At 38.6% G+C, this 26,403-nt stretch overlaps 1 protein-coding gene across 1 annotated transcript in view; it reads left to right on the top strand.

The window, feature by feature from the left end:
• MALRD1 (MAM and LDL receptor class A domain containing 1) overlaps positions 1-26,403 on the top strand; it is an 836,583-nt gene that overhangs the window by 48,052 nt on the left and 762,128 nt on the right. The window contains exons 3-5 of the mRNA XM_075553413.1: positions 3,926-4,020; positions 4,118-4,279; positions 10,983-11,079. Coding sequence (XP_075409528.1) covers positions 3,926-4,020; positions 4,118-4,279; positions 10,983-11,079 — 354 coding nt within the window. The remainder of the gene's footprint in view (positions 1-3,925; positions 4,021-4,117; positions 4,280-10,982; positions 11,080-26,403) is intronic.

Consider the following 26,403-nt stretch of genomic DNA (forward strand, 5'->3'; position numbering starts at 1 on the left):
GACCTTATTTCTTATCTCTTATCTTTTATCGAATAATATTTCTCTCGTGGATGAACACATTTTCCTCCTTCCAAAGGTTTTGATGTTTTAGCATTACTTCAGGCCTGAGACCTTGTCACAGGGAGCCACTCTTTGTATCCAGTGCTATAGTCTGTTTGTTTTTGAAACGTCCTTTAAACGATTATTGTCTCATTTCTAAAACACTCCTTTTTTTCATTCCTTTGAACCATTTGGTTACTCTGTAGCATGCAACAAGCCTTATATATACATATATTTTCATGTTCAGTGTCATAGATCATTTAGAACTTGAAAAATAGAGGTACTGCAAGGTTGATTATTGTTGTGAAAATGAGACTGAGAGTTCTACCTTTTTGATTTTTCATGAGCATCAAGATTGGTGAAATCCACTGTTCAAATTACTTGGCATGGCCTTTTAGATTTGATTCATGGTTTTGGTGACTTTCATATGTATGTCTTTCCCTTTTTGTTATCAGACGTGGTGTATTTTATGATATTACTCCAACGCTTACTCCGTTTCTGAGGCAAGTCAAAGCGTGCTCTGTGTTCTTATTTTGAATCTCATATTTACACTTTATAACAAGAGAAACTTAGAGATATTGTTCTTAATTCACTTTTATAGATGTAACCATGGTATGGAAATTTATTAATCCTATATAAATGTGTATGGTAGAGACTCATAGGGGATGCATGGGGACGCGAGTATGTATATTTGGGTTTCTGTACACCTGTGCTAGATGGGTAGTACTGGCTGCTTCATGAGTGAGCAGAAGGGATGCAGGACACAGTATCAGCTCTGTCCATTCTCTTCATGATGGCCAGAGGCAGTGATAGGAGGGAGAGTCAGAGGTGGAAAGAGCATTTTAGAACAATATAAATGTTTCTTTCTTTCATACTCATAAATAAACACAAAGACCAAAACTCTTTGGAGAGTGAGATAACTTTCGCTAATGTGGTATTCATCTCTAAGGAACATTTCCATATGTGTTAAAGAAATCCAGTATTCATAATCTAAGGAGTATGTGAAAATAGACTGTGTATTTCAAAAAAAGTTTTCCATTGTCATTAAATTGAAATTAAAGGCATAAAGCAGATTTTACTATTTAAGGTACATTGTGGACTTCTTTGGGAGATGGGGATCCTATTATTTTACTAAATTGAATGTAATTCTATTTTAGTTCACTTCTGAATTTTTGATTTATTTTCAACTTGATCCGGAGGAATAATCAGTATTTAACTTTTGAAAAAAGATTAAAAATAATTTACAGCGCCATAGTGCACATCCAAATACATGGCTGATGCTCTTAAAACACTCTGTTCAAATATTTGAATATTGTTTAATTTTTTGTGTAATGAAAAATACTATTGCAAATACTTTACTATTTAATGCTTCAATTTGGTAAACCTGATTTTGAGACTAACATTTCAAATAAATATGATCAATTAAAGTAATTTCCCTGGTGAATGTAAATAACTCTTCCTCAGATACGAGGCATAATTTTATTAGCTGAATATTTATAAATAATGACTCAAGGTCTGTTGAGTACTGTTATAATTTGTGTTGCTAGTAGTAATATCTAAAACGTAAAATAATATATCTGTATGGTTCATTATGCTTATTTGATTATCCACTTGCTTAAGATGCTTTACCTTCAGGCTACGAAGCAAGAGAAAAGCATTAGCAGTCTACCTGTGTCACTAGGATACCAGCTATTCATCCAAATTACGTATATATATTAATTCCAGAGAGTTCTTCCCTACAACAATCACCTGTTAATGCAATGATTTCAATTATGACTCTGACTATGTTAAAGCAGTCATTAATCCCATTGTTTCTGTTTAATTAGGGTGCAATTTTGGAATAGGAAGAGGGAAGATCATGTTTTTTTAATTTCATAATTTTACTATTTATTCTTTCAATGTTGTAATAATTACATTTGATTTCCAATCCAGTTTTAAAGTGCCATTGAATTGCTTAGGTAGATAGATCATCATAATTTTCATTAACATAATGTTTACATATCTCTTTATAAATGAGAACAGATTAAATAGGGTTTCTGAAAACCATGGTTCCCAGATTGCCCACTATAACTCTTGTAAAGCATTGGAATAAATCTGCGAAATTCCAAAGAGTGTTCAGCATTTATTTCGAAGGCTTCCAAGCAGTGACAATCCATTATCATAGTCTACTGCAGCAATCAGAAGGGCATCAGGGCTCAGAGTTGTTTCATATGCCTTGGAATATTTGAGACCTATTTTTGAATTTTTTGGGGAAAAATAACAGCAAATAAGTATCTAGCAGCCCCCAATAAAATGCTTGTCCAGGTACTGTGAAGAGCTTCAGTTTTGGAAACCTACAAGGGGTAGTTCTATCCTGTGTTACAGGTTCGCTGTGAGTCAGAATAGATCCGTTGTCAGTGAGTTTGGTTTTTGATTTGGTCTTTGCAGGGTTGTAATTTGTTCAAGTTGTTAACTGCCATTGAGGTGGGCTCTGATGTATGGTGCTCCCATGCATAGTGAATTGGACAGTGGTGAGGCAATAGGGCTTTTTATGAGCTAATTTGTGAAAGTATGTCAAATATGCCACACAGGAACAGAGCTAAAAACCCCAGGACAACAACTCACTACCATCAAGTTGATTCTAACTTACAGCGAATATATAAGACAGAATAGAACTGACCCTTTGGGTTTCTAAGGCTGTAAATCTCTACAGGAGCAGAAAGCCTCATCTTTCCAGGCGCATCTGGTGGGTTGCAATTTCTGACCTTGAGTTAACACTTAACCCATGTGATAATTAGTTTTATTGTGCCAACCTTGCTTGACCTTGAGACTGGTGGATCCTATCTCCTTGCATTGCTTGAGTTCCATATGCCATTCGGGACTGCTTCGCTAAGCTCCCAAGTGACTAGCGGATGCTGACCCACCCTGCTGTTTGCTGCCTGTGAGCACACTTTGCCTGCCTTGCCTAAGGGAGGACTCAGTTGTCTGCTTCCCTGGATGTGGCAGTCCACGTGAGTTGCAGGACTTCCAGTGTATTAACCGTTCCATGGAAGTGAGTTGAACTGAATCCTCTGTACTGCTGTGTGGACTAATTAGCTGTTATATCCTTTCTTGCTGTATAAGCATATATATATATATATATATATAAGCTTAAGCACACACACATATATATAAGCATATATATATATATTCATAAATGTCCTGGTTTTCTTTCTCCATCACCTTAAGGCTCCTTTGAAAACACATCACTAGCCCTTTTGTTTTTTTTATTTTTATTTCTTCCCCTAATCTTAGTCTGGAAGCTCTGCTGAAACCTGTTTGGGACCGTAGCAAATTCAGTCCATATGACAAATTGGGATTATGCACGGTATCCTTTAATAGTGTGTGTCCTTGCTGTCTTGGGCCATTGTACCTCGCAGAGACCCTAGAAGACAGAGCAGAGCTGTTCCATATGGTGGCCTCAAGCATAAGAACGATGGCAAGGATGGTGTGGGACTGGGCAGTGTTTCCTTTTGTGGCGATAAAGTCGCTATGGGTTAGAAACTGCCCGATGGCATCTAACAATGACAGCCCTCTCTACCAGAGCAGATCATGAGGACTTCTTCCCTGAGAAGGGACAGGCAGGTTCAAATTGGGGACTTATTTGTGAACAGCTAAGCTTGTCACCACGTCACCAGGGCTCCTCAGAGCATAGGGAGGACTATCACAGCTCGTGATTTCACTGGTGGAAACGAATGGTCAACTAACAGACCATTTACAAAAGCAATGGGCTGGTTGTTGTTTCATTTTGTAAACAAATGCATATCCATCTATTGTGGAACTTGGCTGCCAATACAACCTGATGTTTTCATTGAGTTTGCAAGTGATTCCTCTGATTACAACATGCTGATTTCTGTTTGTTTAACAGCCTGTTTCCTCTCCTTGGTCTCCGGATTGGGGTCTACTGCCTCAAATATAAGAAGCAGAATGTTCCTTCCAACGGATAACCAAAATGCTTGCCAGGTATTTGAACATACACCATTTAAAAATACATTGTACACTTGGGAAATTCTTTATTATTTTTATTTGGACACTAATTTTATTTATTTATTTCTCATAGGTTGTATTTTATCACTTCTTCAGCCAAATGAGTGGACATTTAATGGTGGGTCTTCAAACTGCTTGTGATGGGACTATTCAACCTTTGTGGCAAAACACAGAGGCGCTCAATCATGTGTGGCAGAGAAATGTCATAAAAATCCACAGCTCACAGAGATTTCAGGTGTGTTTGATTCGCTACCTTTGCATCTGGAAGAAAATTGATAAGATACACATTTTTAACATGGGATGGAGTAAAAATCAGTTTTTAAGTTTCTCCCATGTCATGAAGATGGGATGGGCTTGGCAGAAGAGGGGACTTTCAAGTCATAAACCAAACTGTCATAAGCACATCAGATGGTTAGAAATCCCGAAAGACAATTTAGAAAATATTTTGAATTTGGGGGTTATGAAAAGTAAAGTTGATATATTTTGAGCTGTTTGGTGTTCTTATAATATCTGGTAATTCAAAATTTATTTTTTGTCGATTATTTTTAACAGTAGGAAAACATTTAACATTTTCTTTGTCCCAAGGAGGATGCAAAGATGAGTAACATATGATGCATCTGAGTTGATAGGATTGGCTGAGCAGTATAAACTGACCTTTTAATTGTTTCCTTAAATTCTTGAACCTCTCCATTGCCTTCCTGTTGTTACCACTTTTCATCATATTCTTACTTGGTATTTATTCCGAAGAATCATCTCTCCTGACTTTTCTCATGTTGACATTGTTGGGAAATGAAGAAAGAGGCTGTTTGATTTAAGTATTCATTTCAGATGCCAGTGAAGTAGAATAACTGAATTTTTATTCCATGGATAACCTCCAACTATGAAATACAACCTTTATTTTACAAAATAATTTGTATAGGTAAAGCCAGTGCCAGCCTATAAATTCTTAGTGAATTTATTTTCTGAGACCGGTCTGTGTACAAAGTTAGTCCATGTAAGTTTCTTTAGTCACTTTTTAGTGGACTCAAATGATGATGACTTTTATAAATTTATTATGAAGTAGGAAACCATCTGATAGGTGATGAATTTAGCATTTGCTTCTGTATAGGAACTACATTTGATTGAATTTTAATGTCACTTATTTTGATTCGTGAAGAACAAAAGGATGGATGGAGGAGTGTGAACTCCACATAAAAACTGAATGGTGAGATACAGAAATAACACTGTTGTTGTGTTTTTTTCCCACTGAGATGTTTTAAAATGATGATAGTTTGAAGCCTGCAGCCTTTGATAAAACAAGTGGGGATCCAAATAAAGATAAGGAAAATATGCAGAACAGATAAAGCCCTCAGGACCAATAAGGCATGTAGCCATACTAGGAGGGGAAGGGGAGGGGAAGGGGGAGTTAGGGGTAACCGTTCACAAGGATCAATGTATGGACCCATCCCAGGGTGATGGACAGCAGAAATGTGGGTGAAATGAGACAGCAGTTGATGTAACACATGAAAACAATGACAAAAGAATAATTTATATAAATTATCAAGGGGGCAGGGGAGAATGGGCGGGGGTGAGGAGCTGATGCTAGGGGCTCAAGTGGAAAGAAAATGTTTTGAAAAATATATGTACAGATGTGTTTGACAAAATAGAGATCTGTTTGGATTGTGGTAAGAGCTATAACAGCCTCCAATAAAATAAAATTTACATTAAAGAAAGAAAAGGAAAATCAATTCGCAGGTGCTTTACTGATACTTAGCTGCTAGAACTTAAGGGAAATTCTGTAGTTGAAACTACATCTCTGTCGTATGAGGTTTTACATTTGATCCTGAGTCAAATGTAGGGATCATGGGACTGAGGAAGGCATCAGACTTAAGAGTGCTAAAGTCTTAGCAGACGATCTAAGTCTTGCTATGAATGATGTATTCATTTAAGGAAGACTTCCTTGGAGTCCTTGAGAGGCATGAGGCACCACACAGCAAATGTTTTCAAGATGAGAGAATTTGCTGATAGGTCAAGGGGTGGGAGTGGGGCAGAGTTTCTACACTTTCCTGGTCTCTAAAGAAGTCGGTGGCTGCTGGGGAGAGGTGTGCAGAGTATTAAGAGCAGCAGGAACGCGTGTCGTCTGCTGTGATTGCTCCCGAGTTATTAAATGCTAAAGAAGTTTCTAGTTTATTTCTTACCACTTCTCTTCTTATTCCCAAGTGTCTGTTTTCTTAGGAACAATAAAAACCAAACAGAGCCAAGATTGCTGTGGAGGGAATTGAGTGACTTTAACCAGAGTCTCAAGGATGTGCTAGCTGAAGTCCCTCTTCTTTATAATGACTGAGATGGGACTCCTCTTCAGGTCTGGGCTGCCCCAATATTTAAAGACATTTTTAAACTTGAAAACAGAATCCATGGCAAAAGGGTCTTTCAAGTGTCTTTACCGAGCTTTGTGTCTTCGTACATCTCAATATCTCATGTCAAGATCTCTGCCAGAGAGTTGAATGTCTGGCGGAGTTGCCACCTCTGAATCTTTTTACAATAAGTTCTTCATTTTCCTCTGCCACCTATTTCCAAGCGGCGTATCACAAAAGCCGGTGATTAAATATGCTCAGTAGCTAAACAGAAAATTCAAAACTCCAGCATGAGCCATCCCCACAGCAGTTCAGCTGTAGCTGAGGCAGCAAGGTTATTGCTTCAGTTGAGTGTTTTCAAATGTAGCAATGGTTTCCCCTGTAGCAGAGGTAGTCCCGGTGTGCTAAGTTGTTTCCCCAAATATTTTATTGCTGATATGAACACAGTGCTTTTGCCTTAAAGGCTTTGTGGGAATCAGGAGACCAGATGACTCTCCCGGGTTGCCCCAACTATAGCAGTCTTTAAGACTGCAGGTCTCTCTTTGGTTCCACCCTGTCAGCAAGTAGGCAGATGTTCATGTGCTGTGGTTTGGCTGGGCCACAGGGATGTGCTCTGCTTGTGGTACCGTTTACTACCGTTTACTCTCCCCTTCCTGAAAAGTTTCTTGAGACGAATATTTGAAATAATTTTGTAATCAGCATCTTCAGACAATATCTGCTGGCTCATTAATCTACAATCCTCTGAGGGTGCTTCCATTGTCAGCAATCTTTCCTGCAAACCGACTTCTGGTGGCTTAGAGGCATGCGTACTTTCTTTAGAAAAACACTCAAAGAGGAGATTTCAGACAGAACCAGGCCCGTGGCTTTGGATGAGCTTTTGGGAAAGCTTCTAGACCCGGCTGTCACCTATGGGCTTTATTACCTGTATCTGTACAGTTCGAGGCCCTTCCCTTAATAAAAATGAAGCTTGTAAATTTCAGAAGGAACAGCTACATAATAAGGAATGGTAATTGTCCATTTAAAGTCAACAGAGATGGCTGGGTTTCATGAAGTTTCTGGGGATGTTAAGGAATATTACACCTAGCATTTATTAAGTACTTACTGTGTGCAAATCGCTGTGTTCAGTCCTTTTTATATATTATCTGGTTCACACTCCTCAAGACAATGCACTGAGATAATTTCATAATCTTCCCAGTTGTTCAATGAGGAATCTGGGGTTCAGAACATTGAATAATCTTTCTAAGTCACTAACTAGTTTAGAATCTAGGATAGTCTAGTTTCAAACCTCAACCACTTTTATCACTAAAGCACATGCATTGTTTTTTTATCACATTAAGAAGGTCTAGGAATATATACCATAGCAGAGAAAAAGAAAAGAAGCTCCACATTTGGTGTAATGTGTTGCTCGGGGTTCATTAAAAAGTCTTTTCTCTTCTCTGTACAAGGAGGGAACAGCGTTGGGCTTTGCATGATGTTGTTAACTGCACTCACATTATTCAAAAGTATAGGCATAAACAATGTTATGATTGCCCTAAAATGATCAAGGAGGAAAAGAAGAAAGTAGCATAAAGTGTACAGAAGAATTTTAGTCCCAAATTTATGTGAAGTAATTCCCTCCCTCCCTATTTTTCTCTGGGAGTGTGCTCATAGATCACTAAGCACATAACTGTTTATGAGTGTCAAGTTGAATGTTTGCTTTGTTAAGCTAAATGAGCAGTTGGTGCTTGGATTATTAAAAGATATTGATATATTTTTAAGTTTTTTTGTAATTTCTTTAATATCTTGTTAGAAATGCTCAATATTTCACAGATTCCTCTTATTCATAAAAATAGACTTTGTTTTTAGGGATAACATACAAATTATTTTATAAAATTATGTATTTTAATTGTGATGTTTTCATTTTTTCCTTTCTTAAAAGTCATAATTTCAGATATTTTTAACTTTTCATTCAGAAAGGTTGTCTATGGACAGCTTTTCTATTGTTGTTTCCAGATGTTTGCTTGGCAGGATAACCATAAATGTGCACACCCAAATATGATACAACAGGGAGCTGATTGAGAGGTTCAGAAATTAGCATACTCACCCAATGGTAGTGGTTCAAGTTCACCAAAAGATGCCTTAGAAAAAAGGGGTGGCATTTTACTTCCAAAAAATTAGTCACTGAAAATCCAACAGAGCAGACTGGGCTCATCGTGCGTTGGCGTTGACTTAGGGGTAACGTGTTTCATTTGAATAAAGTAAACGTCGCTATGAGTTGATGTTCATTCAAGGAGTGTCACGTGGCTTCAGTACCACCTCTTGACTCCATTCAGAGTTCACTTTCTCTTAGAATGCTTTGTGCCAAATGTATTCGCCTCCTATTTGCTGCTGGAACCGTTTACCTCATAGATCCGATGTCTATTATGTTGCCTGACTCTGACTTCAACTCGATTATCTATTGTGGTAGTCACCTAATCTGGTGTCAATTTAAGGATCAAGAGTGTAGAGGTGGAGTCTAGGCTGTCAATCTGGAGATAGTCAATGAGACTTCTGTGTGGGCATGGCCTTCTCCTGAGAATTCTGGGAAATCTGGTACTTCCTCCTTGGAGGTGGAAGACACCCCTCTCTCTCTCTGCTACTCCCTGGGAGACATTGCAGAAGACAAGCCAAATGGACACAATCAGACCTCAGAAGCCGGAGAAGCCACAGAGAGACCCCTGCCAGTGCTGAGATGCTTACAACGCTACTGGACCCAAAGACTTTCTACCCACTGGCTTGTGATTGTCCTGCATTTGGCTTCATTGCATGTGTTTCATGAGTCTGAAGAGGACTTTATAGATTGGTGTCAGATATGTGGGTTAATATCAGACTTATGGCCTTGGACTGGACTGGGTCGGGATGTTTTCTTAATTCCACACTTTTGTCCCACAAAAACACATTCACTCTCAGGGTTTCAGTAATCCCCCCGGTGATCCAAGCATGAATTTACACCACAAATATTCACCTCTCGACTCTCTCACTCTCTCACTCACTAATTCACTCACTCTCTCACTCACTCACTCACTCACTCACACACACACTCTCACTAACTCACTCACTCACTCACTCTCTCACTCACTAACTCACTCACTCACTCACTCACTAACTCACTCACAAAAAAAAGAAAAAAAAATTCACCTCTCTCTGAGCACTCCCAGTGTCTCTGAAGCTGACTAGACAAATTTACGCAGATGATAGAAACCCTCCCGTCCAAGAGCCCAAAGTCAATTCCATGGAGTCGATTTTAACTCATGACGTGGTAAAGCTGGTAGGAGATCTGAATCCAAGTAGTCTTCAATTACACATTTGTAATCACTGTGCTGCCCTATCCCCACGTGGCCCATCCCAAGACAACATTTATTGATAGACCGTCGACAACACAGTCCTGCAGTCTAAGTAATCTTGCAGTTGTTCTCTTTTGGGTGAGGCATGTATGGCTTTCTGAGGGCAGACCACCGAAAGGTGTTGAGATATGTTATATGTGAGTCTCACTTTTAATGAAGTGGTAGATAGCATCTGCTTTGCAAAGAAATCTCTTTGGCCAGTGACAGCAACAACAAAATGCAGGGCAGGGAAACAATCTGCCATGGCATACTGTATCCAGGGAAATTTTAAGCTGAAAATCAGCACTGCGGAATTTTTGACATCATAAAGCATTTGTATTGCAACAAGCATACACAAACATCACAAAGTTACTATAACCCTGCTGGAAGCCCCCAGCCTCACAGGTGTTCATTAGTGAGCATGGGGATACACCATTTTTGTGTATCCTATATACTGATACACCAATTTTATGTTCGTTTGGGTAAATAGGAAATTGGAGAGTAGCTCCTTTCTAAGTTTTCATTTTCCAATAGTCATACCAGTTACATGCTTCATTTTGGCACATACTTGGGCTGGGTACACATCTTACTGTAGCATTGACTCATTTAAACCAGTGGTTCTCACCCTTTCTCTTATGCTGCAACCCTTTAATGCAGTTCCTCATGTGGTGGCGACCCCCCCAGACAAATAATTATTTTCCATTGCTACTTCAATAAGGATAATTTTGCTACTGTTATGAATGGGGCGACCCCTGTGAAAGGGTCATTTGACCCCAAAGGAGGGTTAAATTCTAAACAAGTTGTCACTGAGCCACCATTTCCAGGCAAATGTCAAGCTGAAGCACGGATACTGTCATAAAATGTGCAACAGGGTCACACAAGACTGGCCAAGGCAAGACCGCGAATAAAAGTTAGGGAGACAGATGGACATGGATCACAGTGGTGAACCACTAAGACTGAGGATGAGGATGGGCCCAAGCTCATACAGCTAAAAAGTATGACTGCAAAGGAACTGAACACAGATGACTACTGTCCCAAAGAAGCCAGGTGAATGTGACTTAATTTCACAAACCAATGATAGGGCGCTAACCATCCATGTTCATGCCCCAGAGTTTGTTTGCTTGAATCTCATTCCATTTAGAATTGCCACGTTCACCTAATTTCAACTCACATGTGATGCCTTTCTTATTGGTAAGCTCTCCTCTAGAAGCTCAAGAAATGACTGTATTCCTTATTTTGTTTTTACTTGTTTTTTCTTAAACAGGTGGTTATTCAAGGTCAAATGAATTCTACTCAGGAGCAGGATGAAGTCGTAGCGATTGACGACATCTCTTTCAGCCCCGGCTGTCTGCCTGCAAATGGTAAGAGCTTTCCTTTCATGATGAGCTTTCCTGTGCAGAATAAACCCCATCTCATCACACAGTGTATCTGCTCATGATTTGTGTCTCATGTTTTGCAATGTTTTCCCACCCATAGTTCCAATCTATTGTATAATGGTGACTGCTTCTATACTAGATGTGAAGCTAAGCTATTTTTCACTAACTCTAATAACTGTTCCATGGAATAATTTAATCTCAAGACCTGAAATACTTTAGTAAGATTTTCCCTGACTGGTTACCTTTTACCCAAAGAACTCTGGCCCTTTCAGGAAGCTGATATAAAGCTGGGCTTCAGAGACTTGAACATGTCTTCTCAGAGAACCACCCAGTCTCATAACTTCATGGAGTGACAAAATATGAAGAGAGAAACTGGTTACTCAGTATTGAGATTGAAATAGCTAGACGGATAAACTAACAATACTAGACTTTAAAAAATCTATAATGACTCCTTGATTGTATTAATTGAATATTTAATGCCCTATTCACATTATGAATAAAAAATGTTGAAGGTAAAATTATAATTTGGTTACTATGAAATATCTGGCTAAATCTAAAAACAAAGCAAAACTCAGCATGTGAGTTTTTTCTCCTAAATTTTCATTATATTATGGAATAATATAACAAAGTTAAAACAGCTCTTTTTTAAGAGAGAGGTTCCAAGTTCTAATCTGACACAAATTTATGGTGATTGTGATTTGAAATAATACTGTAAATAATGTCTGAAGACCAGAAGTGATAGGCTGGTCTACCCAAGAGTAGTAGAAAAACTTGATTTGATAAAGGATGTCCGTACTGTGCCTGGGTCTTCAGCAGCATAGCCATCCTATAAACCCGTGGTTCTCAATCTGTGGGTCAGAAACCCCTTGGGGGTCAAATGACCCTTTCATAGGGTCGCCCAATTCATAACAGTAGCAAAATTACAGCGATGAAGTAGCAATGAAATAATTTTAGGGTTGGGGGGTCACCACCCCATGAGGAACTGTACGAAAGGGTCGGGCATTTGGAAGGTGGGGAACCACTGGTGTAGACTAATAGCTAACATAGGTATGTATGTCTTGCACTCAGACCAAGGTTGAATTTGATGGAAGTTCATGACAAGCCTTTCCAACTCTGAAACACATAAAGGCCTCTTCCATCTTTTTACTTTTAGTGTTTTGTGTGTATTAGGTAAAAATCAATATATTATATATTGAATGAGCATGAAGAATGCAAGACCATTAAGGAAACAGATTGTAATACCTCAGAAACTTTAACTTCTAGAACTGAGTAACTGTATTCTCTAAAAACATATTCAGATAATCATTATGAATGAAAAGGTGAATGATCTCAGTCAAAGAATAATTAAATGGCTCAACTGGTCTTTCTGGCCTGAAAACTGCTCCCCAACTCGGGCCTTTTCTCACAGAGACTGGAGTTCCCTGTGTGTAGTTGAGAGTGCTATGAACAATGCTGAATCACTCTGTAGTGTTGATAGCGTGCAGAGACCTCCCCATTCTGTGTAGGTTTGTGTAGTCAGACGGCTCGGCAAGCCCCACTGGCAGTGATGTACTGAGTGAGAAGAGCATATAAAGGTTTATTAATTATTTTTACTAATTTACGAGACTTGTTGAAAGAGAACAATCTGAGAAAATCCTGCACACTGCTTGGAAGAAAGCATAGGAGGGAAGCAGAAATGACCTTTTCTTCCCACAACAAATCACAGAACATATATTTAATAAAGTTAAACATATTGGTGGAACCCACTGTGACCAAGTTGATTCTGACTTATGGTAAGCCAATGGGACAGGGATAGAAATCTTACTCCAAAGGATCTCTGAAGCTGTGAATTTCCATAGAAGCAGACCACCTCATCTTTCTTTCATAGAGCCTCAGGTGGAAAAAAAATTTAAAAAAAGAACCCCAGGTAGATTCATACTGCCAATTTTTTAGATATCTACCTGTATTTATCCCATTGTGCTAGTCCAGGTAGACTATATAAACAAATTCATTGATACTTATATGTGTATAAGAAAGAGTTTTATATACAAGAGCAATTGAATACTGAGAAAACATCCCAGCCCAGTCCAGATCAAGTCCAGAAGTCTGATATTAGCCCATATGTCTGATACGATTCACAAAACACATGCAATGATGCTGAATGCAAGAAGATCTCTGGCCAATGGGTGCTGTGGGCATAGTAGCTAAATGGTGGCTCCTAACTACAAGGTCAGCAGTTTGAAACCACCAGTCTCTGCAAGAGAAACATTGTCCATGAGGCTTTCAACTTCCCTAAAGTTAGTCTCTGAAACACACAAGAGACAGCTCTACCATGTCCCAGCGAGTTATTTTTCATCCTGTCTCTATATTTCTAAACATATCCATATACACGTAGACATTAAAGGATGAACATTTTGAAAATTGTTACAAAATAATTTATTTTGTTGACTTTGAGAATATACACAGCAGAGCATTCAGTAATTCCAAAGTGGCCACTTGTACGGTTTCAGCAACCTTGTTTCCATTCAGACTAGGAAGCCATTCTCAGCCCTTCCTGTGCTGTTCCCACACATCGACACAAGCTTCTTAAAACATAAAACTTCTTGTTTGCTATCTAAACTTTTGAGTTACTGTCATCAATTGGATCTCATATAAACATCTCAGGAGAGCACAAAACTTATCGTTACTAGATAAGCTAAATTATGATTTGGTTCTAAGACTAGAGGGGATTACAAAACAGTGTTATTGGCATACGCATCACATATTATGCAATTTAATGTTTCAATCTTTATGCAGTCAACACTGAAATCAAATTCAGAACTTTTCCTTCTCGTGCCAGTTGTTATTCACATTCCGTTTTCTCCCATGCTTCCTGGCTGTGCCCCCACACAATAATCAATCCAGTCAATGTCGCTATAGATCCACCTACCCTGGGTTTTATGTACAGGAAATCAGACAAAGCACCAACAGGAAGCAAACCTAAAATAACTAGACACACCATAGAAAAACTTCAATCAGAGAGAAAGAAAATATTAAAAACAGAAATAACTTTTAAATTAGTCAAAATGGAGCTTAAAGGATAAGGTCCTACATTTTAATCTCACTGCATATGCTGTAATCAAATTGACAAGGCTGCCTCTGACCATAGGGGATTCACAGGGGTGACCATAGGGGATTCACTGGGGACAAATCCATGCAAGGACCTTGCAAATGGACTCTAGACTGTCATAGACTGTCATCCATAACCTTCTGCCATCCAGGTACTCACTATTTAAGCTCTGATACAGTTCCCTCCTTCAGATTTAGATTTGATCATTTACAATCCTTGCTTCATAGAGGCCGGTGTGCTTCTTCTAGAACTTAAAGGACACTTCACTTAAGTGGCTGCTTGCTTGAAGGCAAGCCTTTAAGAGCCCAGAGACCATTCTCTCTGATACCTGAGCACCCTCTGGTTTCTTCACCACCCTACCCATGTCTTCAGTTATCTCTTCTTAGGCGGTGTGCGTTGCACAGGGCCATCCATGGACAATTCTCTTGAACATTTTTTCTTATAAACCTTTCACCCACAACTCTTTCTGGCTTACTGCATATTGTTGTACGATTAAGTGTTGAGCAACATTGTTGATAATGTAGCAATGTCTCTAAATTACAGATCTAAACTAAAGTCAAGGCATTGGAGAGGGGCACGGAAGGAGTTTGGGAGTAGGCAATTTCTGCAAGAAACAAACATATAAATGTTTTCTTTTAATATTTTATGCTTTAAAGCTATCTAATGAAATGCTATACATCTTTCTGTTCCCCAATAATCTTCCTACTTTGTTTTTGAGTCACTCTCTCTCAGGAAACTCTCTTCGGTGTTGAGCGTATCGCTCCCCTTTATCTACAACTTTTGTCTCTGTAGTCTCTATGCTGAACTTAGTTCAGTGTACTAGCAATTTCAATTTTGTACAGATCTAGATAAAGATATTAGAACTTTCTCATTTTAGCTATCAGCTCACTACCTAAGGTCACCTTCACCCTATAGACCACATGATCAATTTCAAAGTTTCTTGTTGCTACAGTAACGAATTAAAAAGTAATAGATTAAATGAACTTTAAAAGTATCATTTACATAGCCAATGTTCACATCACTATCTTTTCAATACATAATCTATTTAGATATGATATTGAAAACATAGTTTGCACTCGTTGGTACTGAGCTTGTGATGTTCACAGTTTATTTTACACGTCCAGCGTATCTTCACTCATATTAGTCATATTTAAAATGCGCAGTTGTCATATATATGTAGTGGCTAGCCTGGTGAACTCTACAGCTCTACCCCCCTATTCCTATTGGCTTCACATCTCACTGCCTGGCTACTCCTATGCTGGCCTTGGGTGACTGTCTCCTGCTTTACTTGGCCAGATGAAAACTTGGTAGAGATTCTCTTCTGTAGCTTCTGCCATGTCTGTCTGCCTGTCTATCTATCTATCTATCTATCTATCTATCTATCTATCTATCTATCTATCTATCTAGGTTTATTTTAAAGTCGTGGTTTTGTTCCCACCCTCTGTCTCTTCGGTTTCTATTCACTCACCATCACTTAGATACCAGTACTATTTGAAATTCAGAGCACGAGCCTCGTATCCACTCAGTTTGGATCCTTCTCTGAGATGGTCCATCCACTCCTTCATCCAGCTTTGCCTTTGCTTCAGTTAGAAGAAGCTCGTTACAGTGCTGTGAAGTGTCCCGCAGAGCATTAGTATTGCCACGATACTGAGATAAGAACAAGGGAGATCATGTCTACACAAAACATGAGCTGCTGTGATCAGAATATCAGTAGGTTGTCATGGAGACCTGAGGGATCAGATACCTATGAAAACCAGGGTACCATTGGACTGAGCAAGACAGAGAGGTCATCACCAACACAGACAAAGCTTGAACAAATGAAACAAAATAATATGTGGATTAGACTACCCTGGGAAACACAGGTGCAACAGTAAAGTACTTGGGCTACTAATCAAAAGAACCAGTGATTCAAGCCCACCAGCGGCTCTACCGGAAAAAGAGAGGGAAACTTGCTTATAGAGACATTTGCAGCCTTGGGAACCTTGCGGGTCTGGTCTAATCTGGGTTGGAATATAAACCATGGCAATGGGTTCACATTAAAATAAACGGTTTGGAGAATCTGCTCCCCAGTAAGACAGGACCAAATACTCACCGCTCCAATCAGAAGTATACAAACATGGACAGAAGATATGAAGTACTGATGTCTGGTTTAATTAACATCAGACACCAAAGGTATTGATACAGAGAGGTGAAACGAAATGGTTATTGCTATGATTATTTCCTCAAGACTCCAGGGTGTGATCTAGAAAGAGGGAACCAAGGCAGGATCCTACAAACTCCCTGAGTTCATTCAGGAAACTGAGCTTAGAATTTGGGATAGTAAAGGCTATCATTGGCTTCATAGAGTGCTAGACCATAGGGAGCGCTACCACAGAGAGAACCTTCGAGTCTGAGGAGTCTCACCCTTCGTGAGCCATCTAAGCTTTCATAGCACATTCTGGTAGGAGAACTCCCAAGACCAGTCAGAAAACAATGAGAAGAATTGGAGATAACAGTTCTGTCCACGCAGACTGAGTTAGAATAGCACCTGCTTCCATCAGCCAAACCAGGACATCAAGATTCTTAGGAAACGAATACAGGTACACATGTGGGTTTTGCCTCATATTAGGTTAAGAAACAACAGCTGCCCACTAAGTATTGCTTTCCTCCTTTGGAACACATCTTAGAAGAATGACCCAAATCATGCGACTGTCTTCAAGTCATCTCATTGAAGCCAAGGAAGAAGACTCAATAATAGATGTAAGAATGCAAAAACTATCCAGCAACCAACCAGGTGAGATTTTTATATCTGGAATTATGCAACAAAAATTACAAGCCCTTCAAGGAAGAGCACAATGGCTCCACTATCACGGACTTCATTATGCCCCTTAGAGTGGACACAAGGAAGACATAAGTTGACCAATTGGAACTAACCGTACATCTTTTAAAACAGATGTAAAATTAGCAGGTGATTATAGTCAAGCAATTAATATAATTGTATCCCATATGTCTAAGGTACTTTTCAATACAGACATGGAAGAGTATATGTCCCAATAGAGATTTCAGAGATAGAAACTACCATATGTGAGATTTAAAAAGCATAATACGGAGGCACAGCAATGGAGAAGAGATGGAGGGATGAGAGGAAACAATGCTGGCTTCTCACACAGGGTGAGAACACTTCCCGTTCCCAGCAATCAAATTGGACATCAGGATTCTTCTGGCAATAGGTAACGTATATACAAGTGGTTTGCCTCTGGAGGTGAAAATAATAATAATAAATAAACAGGGTGACAGTAAGCTTTAAAGGAATTCAAAAATGGTCTAATATATGTGAAATTGGTGCTGCCAAAAAAAAGAATAGGATTGGGTTAGAAAACACTTGAAGGAAGAGTGGAAAATTTTAAGTATATGAAAAAAATCTATAGATCCTTGAACTCTCAAATTTTACTAACAAGAAAATAACTTATTTTCTAAAAGCAAGAATTTATATGTACATATATATATGAACAGACACTTCACCAGAGCACATAATCACACCAAAGACACTTACTATCATTAGAGTATAGGATATGAATATTAAAATCACAGTGAAATATTAAAACATATGTGTGATTCCTCAAAAGACATCATGTCAGAATTCTTGAAACCTGTATTACCTGTTATAGAAGAACAGGAGCAAGAATAGCCAGCTGAGCCCCTCTTACTGGTGATTTTGCCCTTAGCAGTTTCAGTTACGCATAGTGTACTGGAGTAGACTATTTGGCATTTTTTAAATATTTAAAATTTGTGCTATTTTCAGTAGCGTGATGTGTGCTTCCCGCCTTCCCACTGCTCTGCAGTAACAGCGCCCTCTTCCCCTGGATACTAGCGTGGAGAACACGCTTGCACAGGTGGCTGCTGGTGCCTTGTCAGCATCCATCCAGTTCCCACATCCCAACCAGGCACCCTAGGTACCTGCTGCCTGTATCCATAGCAAAACGTAGCATCTATATCCTGAGATTCAGGCATTCACCAAGGATCTTGTCATTTATCCCCTATTGGCAAGGTGGGGAACTGCTGTACTCCCGATCATATGGATAGATATTAAAATATTGTGCTGAGTGAAGAAAATCAGTCCAGAAGAGAGTCCAAATTGTGTGATTCCACAGTGACAGACAGCAGAGCGGGAGAAAGAGAGGAAGAGAAAAAAGAGGGAAAAAATGACAGAGGAGTAAGAGGAAACTTTGGGGAAGAAGCACACCTCCATGATCTTGATAGTGGAGATAGTTCTACAGCTTGCATACTGTTTAAAAGTATGTCCTTATACACTTTATACATATATAGTTCATTGTCCATCCATTACACTCAATAAAATAATTAAACATTTTATTAAAAAAAAGAATGGCAGAAAACATAGCTGTAAATACTGAGTGTAGTCTGGTAATAGAGACTTGGTATGCTACGGTCACAAGTTTCAGATTTTGGGAAGAATTTTGAAATAATGATATAGCATGGTTAGGTAGTTCTGTGGAGTCTGGGAATTGGAAATGTTATTACAAGTGGTTATAGAAATGGAACTACTGGGAAAAATTAAAAATAATAACATGACCATGTAGGAGAATGAAGTCTTGGGACTATTTCCAAATTTGAGTGACAGACTCAATGGTGCTGCCATCAATTGGGTTTAGGAATACGTAGGAGAATATGAATGCATGATTTGCTTCATTTAATATCTTGAGATTGGGGTACTTGTGGGATGGTTAAGTGGATCTGCTCTGTAGTGAGTTTTATAGAAGCGAGTATAGAGAGATTTCCACTCAATATCATAGAAAGGATCTGAATTCCTGGATCGTGTTCTAGTTCCTTTAAGTTATTTTTTGCAAATGCAAAAATATTAAACTTAATCATCCCATTTTCACTGAAACAAAGTAACATTTATCTACAGATATCAGATGGGATATAATGTACCGATATAAGATGCATGCCTAATAGGCAAATTAGGTTCAGCTCCCGGAATGCTGTCTGTTGCCCCAGGTTTTCCTGGGTCCAGAACTGAGCCAGACAACGCTAATGCTTAGCTATGAATAAGACATCTAGTTCTTGACCCTGATCCTTCCAGTAGTATCTTTTATGCAGCTCAGTTAAACAGTTTCTGCAGAAATTAAGATCTGCCAAGCAAACTGACTCCTACTTAGTCTTATTCGTTGACCAATCTAGCTAATGATTCCCCAAGGATTACGAATAAAGCAGCGAATCAGCTATTGGCAAAGTTTTCAACACTGTCAGGAAGTTAGAATTTGCTGTGGCTGTTGGACCTGAGTTTGCAACACAAATTGACATGGAAGCAGGCTTGGGTGATGCTAGGGAGTTGAGATGGCATATAATAGGGTTCCAGTATCATTTATGACATGAACTTTCCCTTTACCTTGAATCCTAGGAAAGCAATCCATTTCTCTAATTACACAGGATCCACATCCTGGGACAGAAGCCAATGTGGATGGACTCTGATAATTATTCAGAAGACAATGACCAGATCTTGTAGTAAGCACTGAAAGCAGCTCTATATTAATCCACGATAGAATTCATAAAGCAGTTGTGATAGGAGTGAGAGCACCAGAAATCAAGCATTCTAAGCAAAGTTGTGGTCAAAGAGAAAAATATTGGAGTCTATAATCTCTAAGAAAATAGCTTTAAACAGTTTTATAAGCATATTGTATTTGGGTGGTATGGAGAAGACATTGACTGTGATGAAACATTAATTAATTTTAAGATGAAGCTGGCCTGGCTATTCACATAAGTATTACATTTACATAACATGTCAAGACTTGGGGCTGGAGAATAAGACTTAGAAATCAAGGCTGAAGTCTTGAATAATTATTAAAAGGATATCCGTATAAAAGACATGCAGAAAGAGGATTGTAAGTTGGATATCATGAAGCAAGGTGTTTTTATACATGGCTTTATCAGTACTCATATAGTGGCAACATTGAGATTTACAAGAATAGACACCTTAATTGTTGACCTTTGAAGTAGGTAGTTTATTGTGCCAACTTGGCCGATAAACACACGTGGGGTTAATTGAAGGGCAGAAGGATAAATGGCTCGGTGAGCCTCACCTTTCTAGTTCTCAAGTCTCTTGCTTTCTGATGGTCGGACCAGGGTGCAGCTGCCTTAGCAGGTCCCTGCTTCAGCTTGCAAAGCTGACTTCCTGTAAGACATCCCCAAAGAGAAGCCACATGGACCTACCCTGATGCAGCCCTGGGTGCTGGAGCAGCTGTGTGGAGACCCCTGGCAGTGCTGAGATGATTACACACTTACTGACCCAGCTTTCCTCCTGCAGTCTGCATCATTGCGTGTGTTTTGTGAGATGGAGGTGGACTCTGTGAATTGGTGTTGGACATAAGGGTTAATGTTGGACTTGTGGGTTTGGGCAGTACTGGGTTGGGTGTTTGCTTGATGTGCACTTAACCTTTATGTAAAACTCTCTCATACATGAGTTTCTGTTGATTTGTTTCTCTAAAGTACCCAGACTAGCACAACCTTGTATTGTCTGGTGGCACTGGAATGGAATTCTACCTTTTAGGACAACTGAAAAAGAAGGGGTGTCCTCGTGGAGAAAACCAGTTTTAACAAAAGTTTGATGGTGAATGGTCTATTCTTTAACATGTTTAGGAATGCAGGGAGTGTGTTTTGTTTTATTATATTTCATTTTTTGTTTGTTTTGGTTTACTGATAGAATGAAATTTGGTGGCACATATTAACCTTTTGGGAAGAAAAAGTAGCAGCCTGGTAGGACTGATACTTGGATTGCAATTTAAAAATGACTAGAATGTAAGGAATGGTGGAGTTAAGCAGTGTTTTCCAATAGACCTGGATGTCCAGAGCAGGTACTCTCATCACCGATTGCACCTTTGTACTCATCAGAATCACACGGGGGATGATTCAAGGCTTCATTCCTGACCAGCCCGATGGGAAATGCTAAGATTGGGGCTGATGGATTAAATTAGACTCCCAGGTTATTTTTGTGAAGTCAATTTATCTAGGTTTTAGAAAAGGACTACTAATGGGAAGCACAAAGGCTCTATTAGGATGACTGTTATATATGGCAAAGAATGCCAAAGGCTGAATCTCAGTAGACTAGAGTCAATGTTTCAATCTCACATAGGAAGAAGGTATGCATGGGAAAGGAAAATATTTCTTGTCATAAAAATTTGGTAGGCAAATATTTTGCAGATAACCTTGGCTACTAAAAAGGCCAAAATATTATTTAGCTTTCTGAGTTAAGCCAGGACAGACTTTTGACTTGAATGAGAAAATATTCAAGGAGACTTCAAATTGTTTGTGGAAAAATTTTGTTTCAATTCCACTTTTCTAGAAATTTTTGGAGCCCCTCATATTTCCCATGAAAACGTAAAATAAACATGTTTAAAAGTAAAATGGAATTTTCTCCCCAAATTCCCTCTCTTATATGCTTCCACTTTAGTCATTGATTATTTTCTATCAATCAAGTAAGTCTCAAGCAAAAGCCTAGGATTTATTTTTAAACCATTCTTCATCCTTACCCACTTTGGTTTTTGTTTTGCTCCAATAGAGAAAAATAATATCGAGGGCTTACCCTGGTACCTTTCTAAATGTGTTGTATTTCATCCCTGTTATTTACCCAACTCTGATTTAGTTCAAGGTCATGCCTTTCTTCTCTCAGCACCCCCCCCTTTGTGTGAAGTTTCAAACTGCCCCTAGATATTATCCTCTAAACGGAAAATATGGTGACTAGGCATCTACTTTGCTTAATTCCAACAATAGGGTATTTACTTGACTTCAAGAGAGAATTCACATGTCTTATCAAGATGTAAGTATGTAAGTTTGCTGCGATGCTGCTCTTATATACCTGGTCAGCTTCCTTCTTCACAACGACACCATCACTCTACATGTTGACCAATTGAATTTCTTGTGCATTCAACAACACAGGGACCTCTCATCCTTGGATGTCTTTCCAAACCTGACCTCTCTGCCCGAAAACCCTCTTTCATCACCCCGCCCCCTTCTATTCTGATTTATCATGTCTGACGGACTGAAAAAGTGTAGTTTCTGGGAAGACTTCCTTTGGAAACAGTCTCTTACCCACCCCCTTCACACACACGGGCAGACACCACACCTCCGTTTCTGTCTGTTAATTCATCTCCTCAACTAAGCATTAAAATTCTTGAGGCAGTTATAGTTATTCATTTGTGAATTCCCAACACAGAGCAGGCACTTAATAAATATATGTTGAATGAATAATTGAACACAGACTATGTGAAATTATTTAAATGCCAAGTATTTGGGAACTCGGATGAATTATTTTTCCCTCAGAGCATATGTTCCCTGCTCCACCGAATAGCAGATTTAAATAAAATACTATGGACTATGGCTTTTCAAACAGTATTTATATATATAATAAAATTTATAATATTTCTAGATTTTGATTTAGGAACAAAAATGAAGGTATGTCCTCGAGCTATGTAACGTGAGTCTACCTGAGAAGAATTAATGTAGGTCAAGTATTTGCCATATTTTAGAAGAAATGTGTTATTTTCATCATATTTTATAGCTTAAGTATAGTGCTTACACATGAGTAGACTGTGCTCTAATATGGCTGTCTTTTGGCAGGTCATTTGGATTGTGGAATCTGTTCTGTGCACGATGTTTAGCTTTCCTGTGAATATTCCTTTTATTTACTTATTCATTGCGCTACTGTACCTCCAAAATCTTTCTATGAATCTATTTTGAGACTGGGGAGGAATGTTGAAGGAAATAAGTATATTTACTAACTCAAATATAATAATCACTCTTGTCTTAGTTATAGACTAAAATGTAGCGGGTAAGGTACATGCAGCCTAAATTGAATAATTAATGACAAATACACATTTATACCTTCAAACCTAAAATATTAGAGAAGCTGTGTTTTACAAAAAACAATATATTTTAGCATAAAATTACAAAATAACTAAAAGAAAAAAAAAACCACTGCCATCAAGTCAATTCCAGTTCATAGTGACCGGGTTGCCTAGAGAAACAAATTAATTGCCACTCACATGTGTGTAAGAGAAAGCCTTGTATCACAGAGCAATTGAAGGTTGAGAAAATATCCCAGCCCAGTCCAGCTCAGGCTCAGAAGTCTGGCATTAGCCCATGTGCCTGATAATAGTCCATAAATTCCTCTTCACACTCACACAGCACATAGAATAACAGTGACTGTATGAAAATCACAGGCTGGTGGGTGAAAAGTCTTGTGGATCCAGTGGTGGTGGAAGCAGCTCATCAGTGGGGAGGGTATCCATGTGGCTCCTCCAGCTCTCTGAGTGTCTCAACAGCAAGAAAGTGAAGTAGAGAGTGTGGGGGCATCTCCAGGGAGAGAGAGGAAGTTCCCAGAATCCTTATGAGAAGACCACAGTCACCAGAAAGCATCATCAGACTGTGACTGATTGACAGGAGAGATGCCTCCCCTACAATCTATTTATCAAGGTGACATGAAATTATGTAACCTAGCACACCTTATAAGGCAGAATTCAACTGCCCCTTTAGTTCCTGAAACCTCAAATCTTTACAGTAGCAGAAAGCCACATCTTTCTCCTGTGGGTGTGTTTGAAGTGTACAGTTAGCAGCCCCAATATAAACCACTTTGCCCAGACTCCTAAAAAAGTTCTAGGAGTTCCTTTCCATTGCATCATATATATATATTTGCAGATTTTAGAGAGAAACTATTGAGAAAATTTTGGATAGAGCAAGAAAAGAGGATACTGTATATACTCAAATATAAGCTGACCCGAGTTTAAGCCGAGGCATCTAATTATTACCTGGGAAACCAGAAAAACGAATTGACTCGAGTATAAGCCTAGGGTGGAAAATGCAGAAGCTATTGGTGAGTTTCAATAATCAAAACAAATGAAAATAAAATTACTAAAATTTGAGACATCAGTGAGTATTGTATTTAAATATTTAGTTTAAATAAAATAACATAAATAAAAGGACAAGTCATTTAACATTAGTAAACCAGCACAGTAAGTGGAAAATAGGTTCAACAAAAATAATACGGTATCAACAATGATACTTTAAGAGTACTATTCCCTGAGCTCAATCAGCAACCAAGCTAAAATGTAAAGAGTTAAAATCCTTCAAAACTGGATTCCTCATCATCATCCGTATCCCAATGCAGAGCTTCAGCTGGTGTGAGGTCATCACAGATGCTGTCCTCACTGAGATCGCCGTCATCACCATCACTGCTGTCATTTTCATACAAAGCGCAGTCTTCACTGCCATCCATAGCATTACTAATATTACATTTCTGGAAGGCACATCGCACCATGTTTTCTGGAATGTCTTCCCATGCATCTCGAACCCACTTTGCTATTAACTCTATGTCAGGCTTCATGAGATTTCCTCCTTTTGTTAGTCGGGCTTGACCAGATGACATCCATTCCTGTCACTGACCCGTGCATAAGTCGAACCCAGTTTTTCAGTACATTTGTTTGTGCTGAAAAACTCGGCTTATACATGAGTATATACGGTACTTAAATATCATGTATGAAATAAAAGTTTTGGACTAACTTTTGAACTGAACATATGTCAAACATACCCAAAGAAGTTTGGCAAAGCCTTTGACAATGGCATTATTATTTGAATTGTTTTCAAAGTCTCCAGACTAACTTGTGCTGATAGGAAGGGCAGACCCAAATAACACAGGAAACATTTGGAGACTTTGCTGGCTGCTCACAGGAGGTGAGATAAAAACCTGTGTTCTAAACAGAGCCAGTTTAGTTATCTGATGAAAATCAAGGTTAACGTTCTCCAGCAGTCTTTAAAAGGATCCCGAACTCCACAAGATAATATAATATTCAATGTGTCCAATATGCAATCTAAATTTTCTTAACATTCAAAGAAACAGGAAATCTGACATGTTCTCGAGGACAAATCAGTCAACAGGTACTTAACCAAATAGATGTTGGATTTACAGAATGGAAGTTTCAAGGAAAGTATTACAAACTACCTCAATGAGGTTAAAATGAATATTCTTAAAAGTCATGGAAAGATAACAGTTCTCAGCAAAGAAAGAAAAACTATTTGAAGGGAATCAAATGAACATTTTCAAACTGAAAATTAAATCTAAAATACATTATACACTGGATGAAATCATCTATAGAATGGATATAAAAGAAGAATCTGTAACTTTAGAGCAATATTAATAGAAAAAGAGAATTATTAATAGAAATTGTATCTAATCTGATGGACAGAAATAAGATTAAACATGAACAGAGCCTCAGGGACAGTGCTAAAATGAAGGAGAGGAGAAAGATTTTTCAAGTTTAATCAAAATCTATTTAGGTTTGTAAATCAGTGGATTTTCTTTTTTTACATTTTACTAGGGGTTCATACAACTCATCACAAAATCTGTGGATTTTAATACATTGACTGTGCAACCACTACCACTATCTAATTCAAGAGAAATTTTATTACTCCACAAAGAAAGGCTATATTTATATGCGCCACTTCTCATTATACCCTCTTAACTGACCTAGCAATCACTAATCAACATTTTATTTCTTTGGATTTGATTATTATGCAAATAAGGGGTGCTAAAGATTAAGTAGGTGATGTGATGAAAATTAGCGGAGGTTCTCATTTTAGGGGCACTTGAAACCTGCCCCAGTGCCCGGTAGGCTACAGATTTTCATGATTCCCATGATTGAGATGATGTTGGTTTATAAGGCGGTCCTGGAGCTGAGATAGACATTAGGTGCCATCAAGTCCATTGTTATTTTCAAAATTCAGTCATTCTAATCTATCATGGAAAAGAACATGCTCTGATCAAGGGAAATGTAATGAAGAGGTATTGTTGAAACCCAGGTGGGGACAGAGCATGATAGTGGGACAGGAGGAAAATCAAGGGAAATAGAGGAGAGAGCTGGGAGGCAAAGGGCATTGATAGAGGCCTAGACAAAGACATGTGCATATGCAAATATATATATATATATGGATGGGGAAATAGATCTATGTGCCTATATTTATAGGTTCAGTATTAAGGTGGCAGAAGGGTATTGGACCTCCACTCAAACACTCCCTCAATGCAAGAATACTTCCTTTTATTAAATTGGCATTCTATGATGATCACCCTCCCGACACAACCGCTGAAGACAAAGTGGGTGAATAAGCAAATGTAGTGAAGAAAGTTGATGGTGCCCGGCTATCAAAAGATATGTCATCTGGGGTCTTAAAGGCTTGAA

This window comes from Tenrec ecaudatus, chromosome 6 (assembly GCF_050624435.1).
Source record: "Tenrec ecaudatus isolate mTenEca1 chromosome 6, mTenEca1.hap1, whole genome shotgun sequence".
In the NCBI taxonomy this organism is placed as follows: domain Eukaryota; kingdom Metazoa; phylum Chordata; class Mammalia; order Afrosoricida; family Tenrecidae; genus Tenrec; species Tenrec ecaudatus.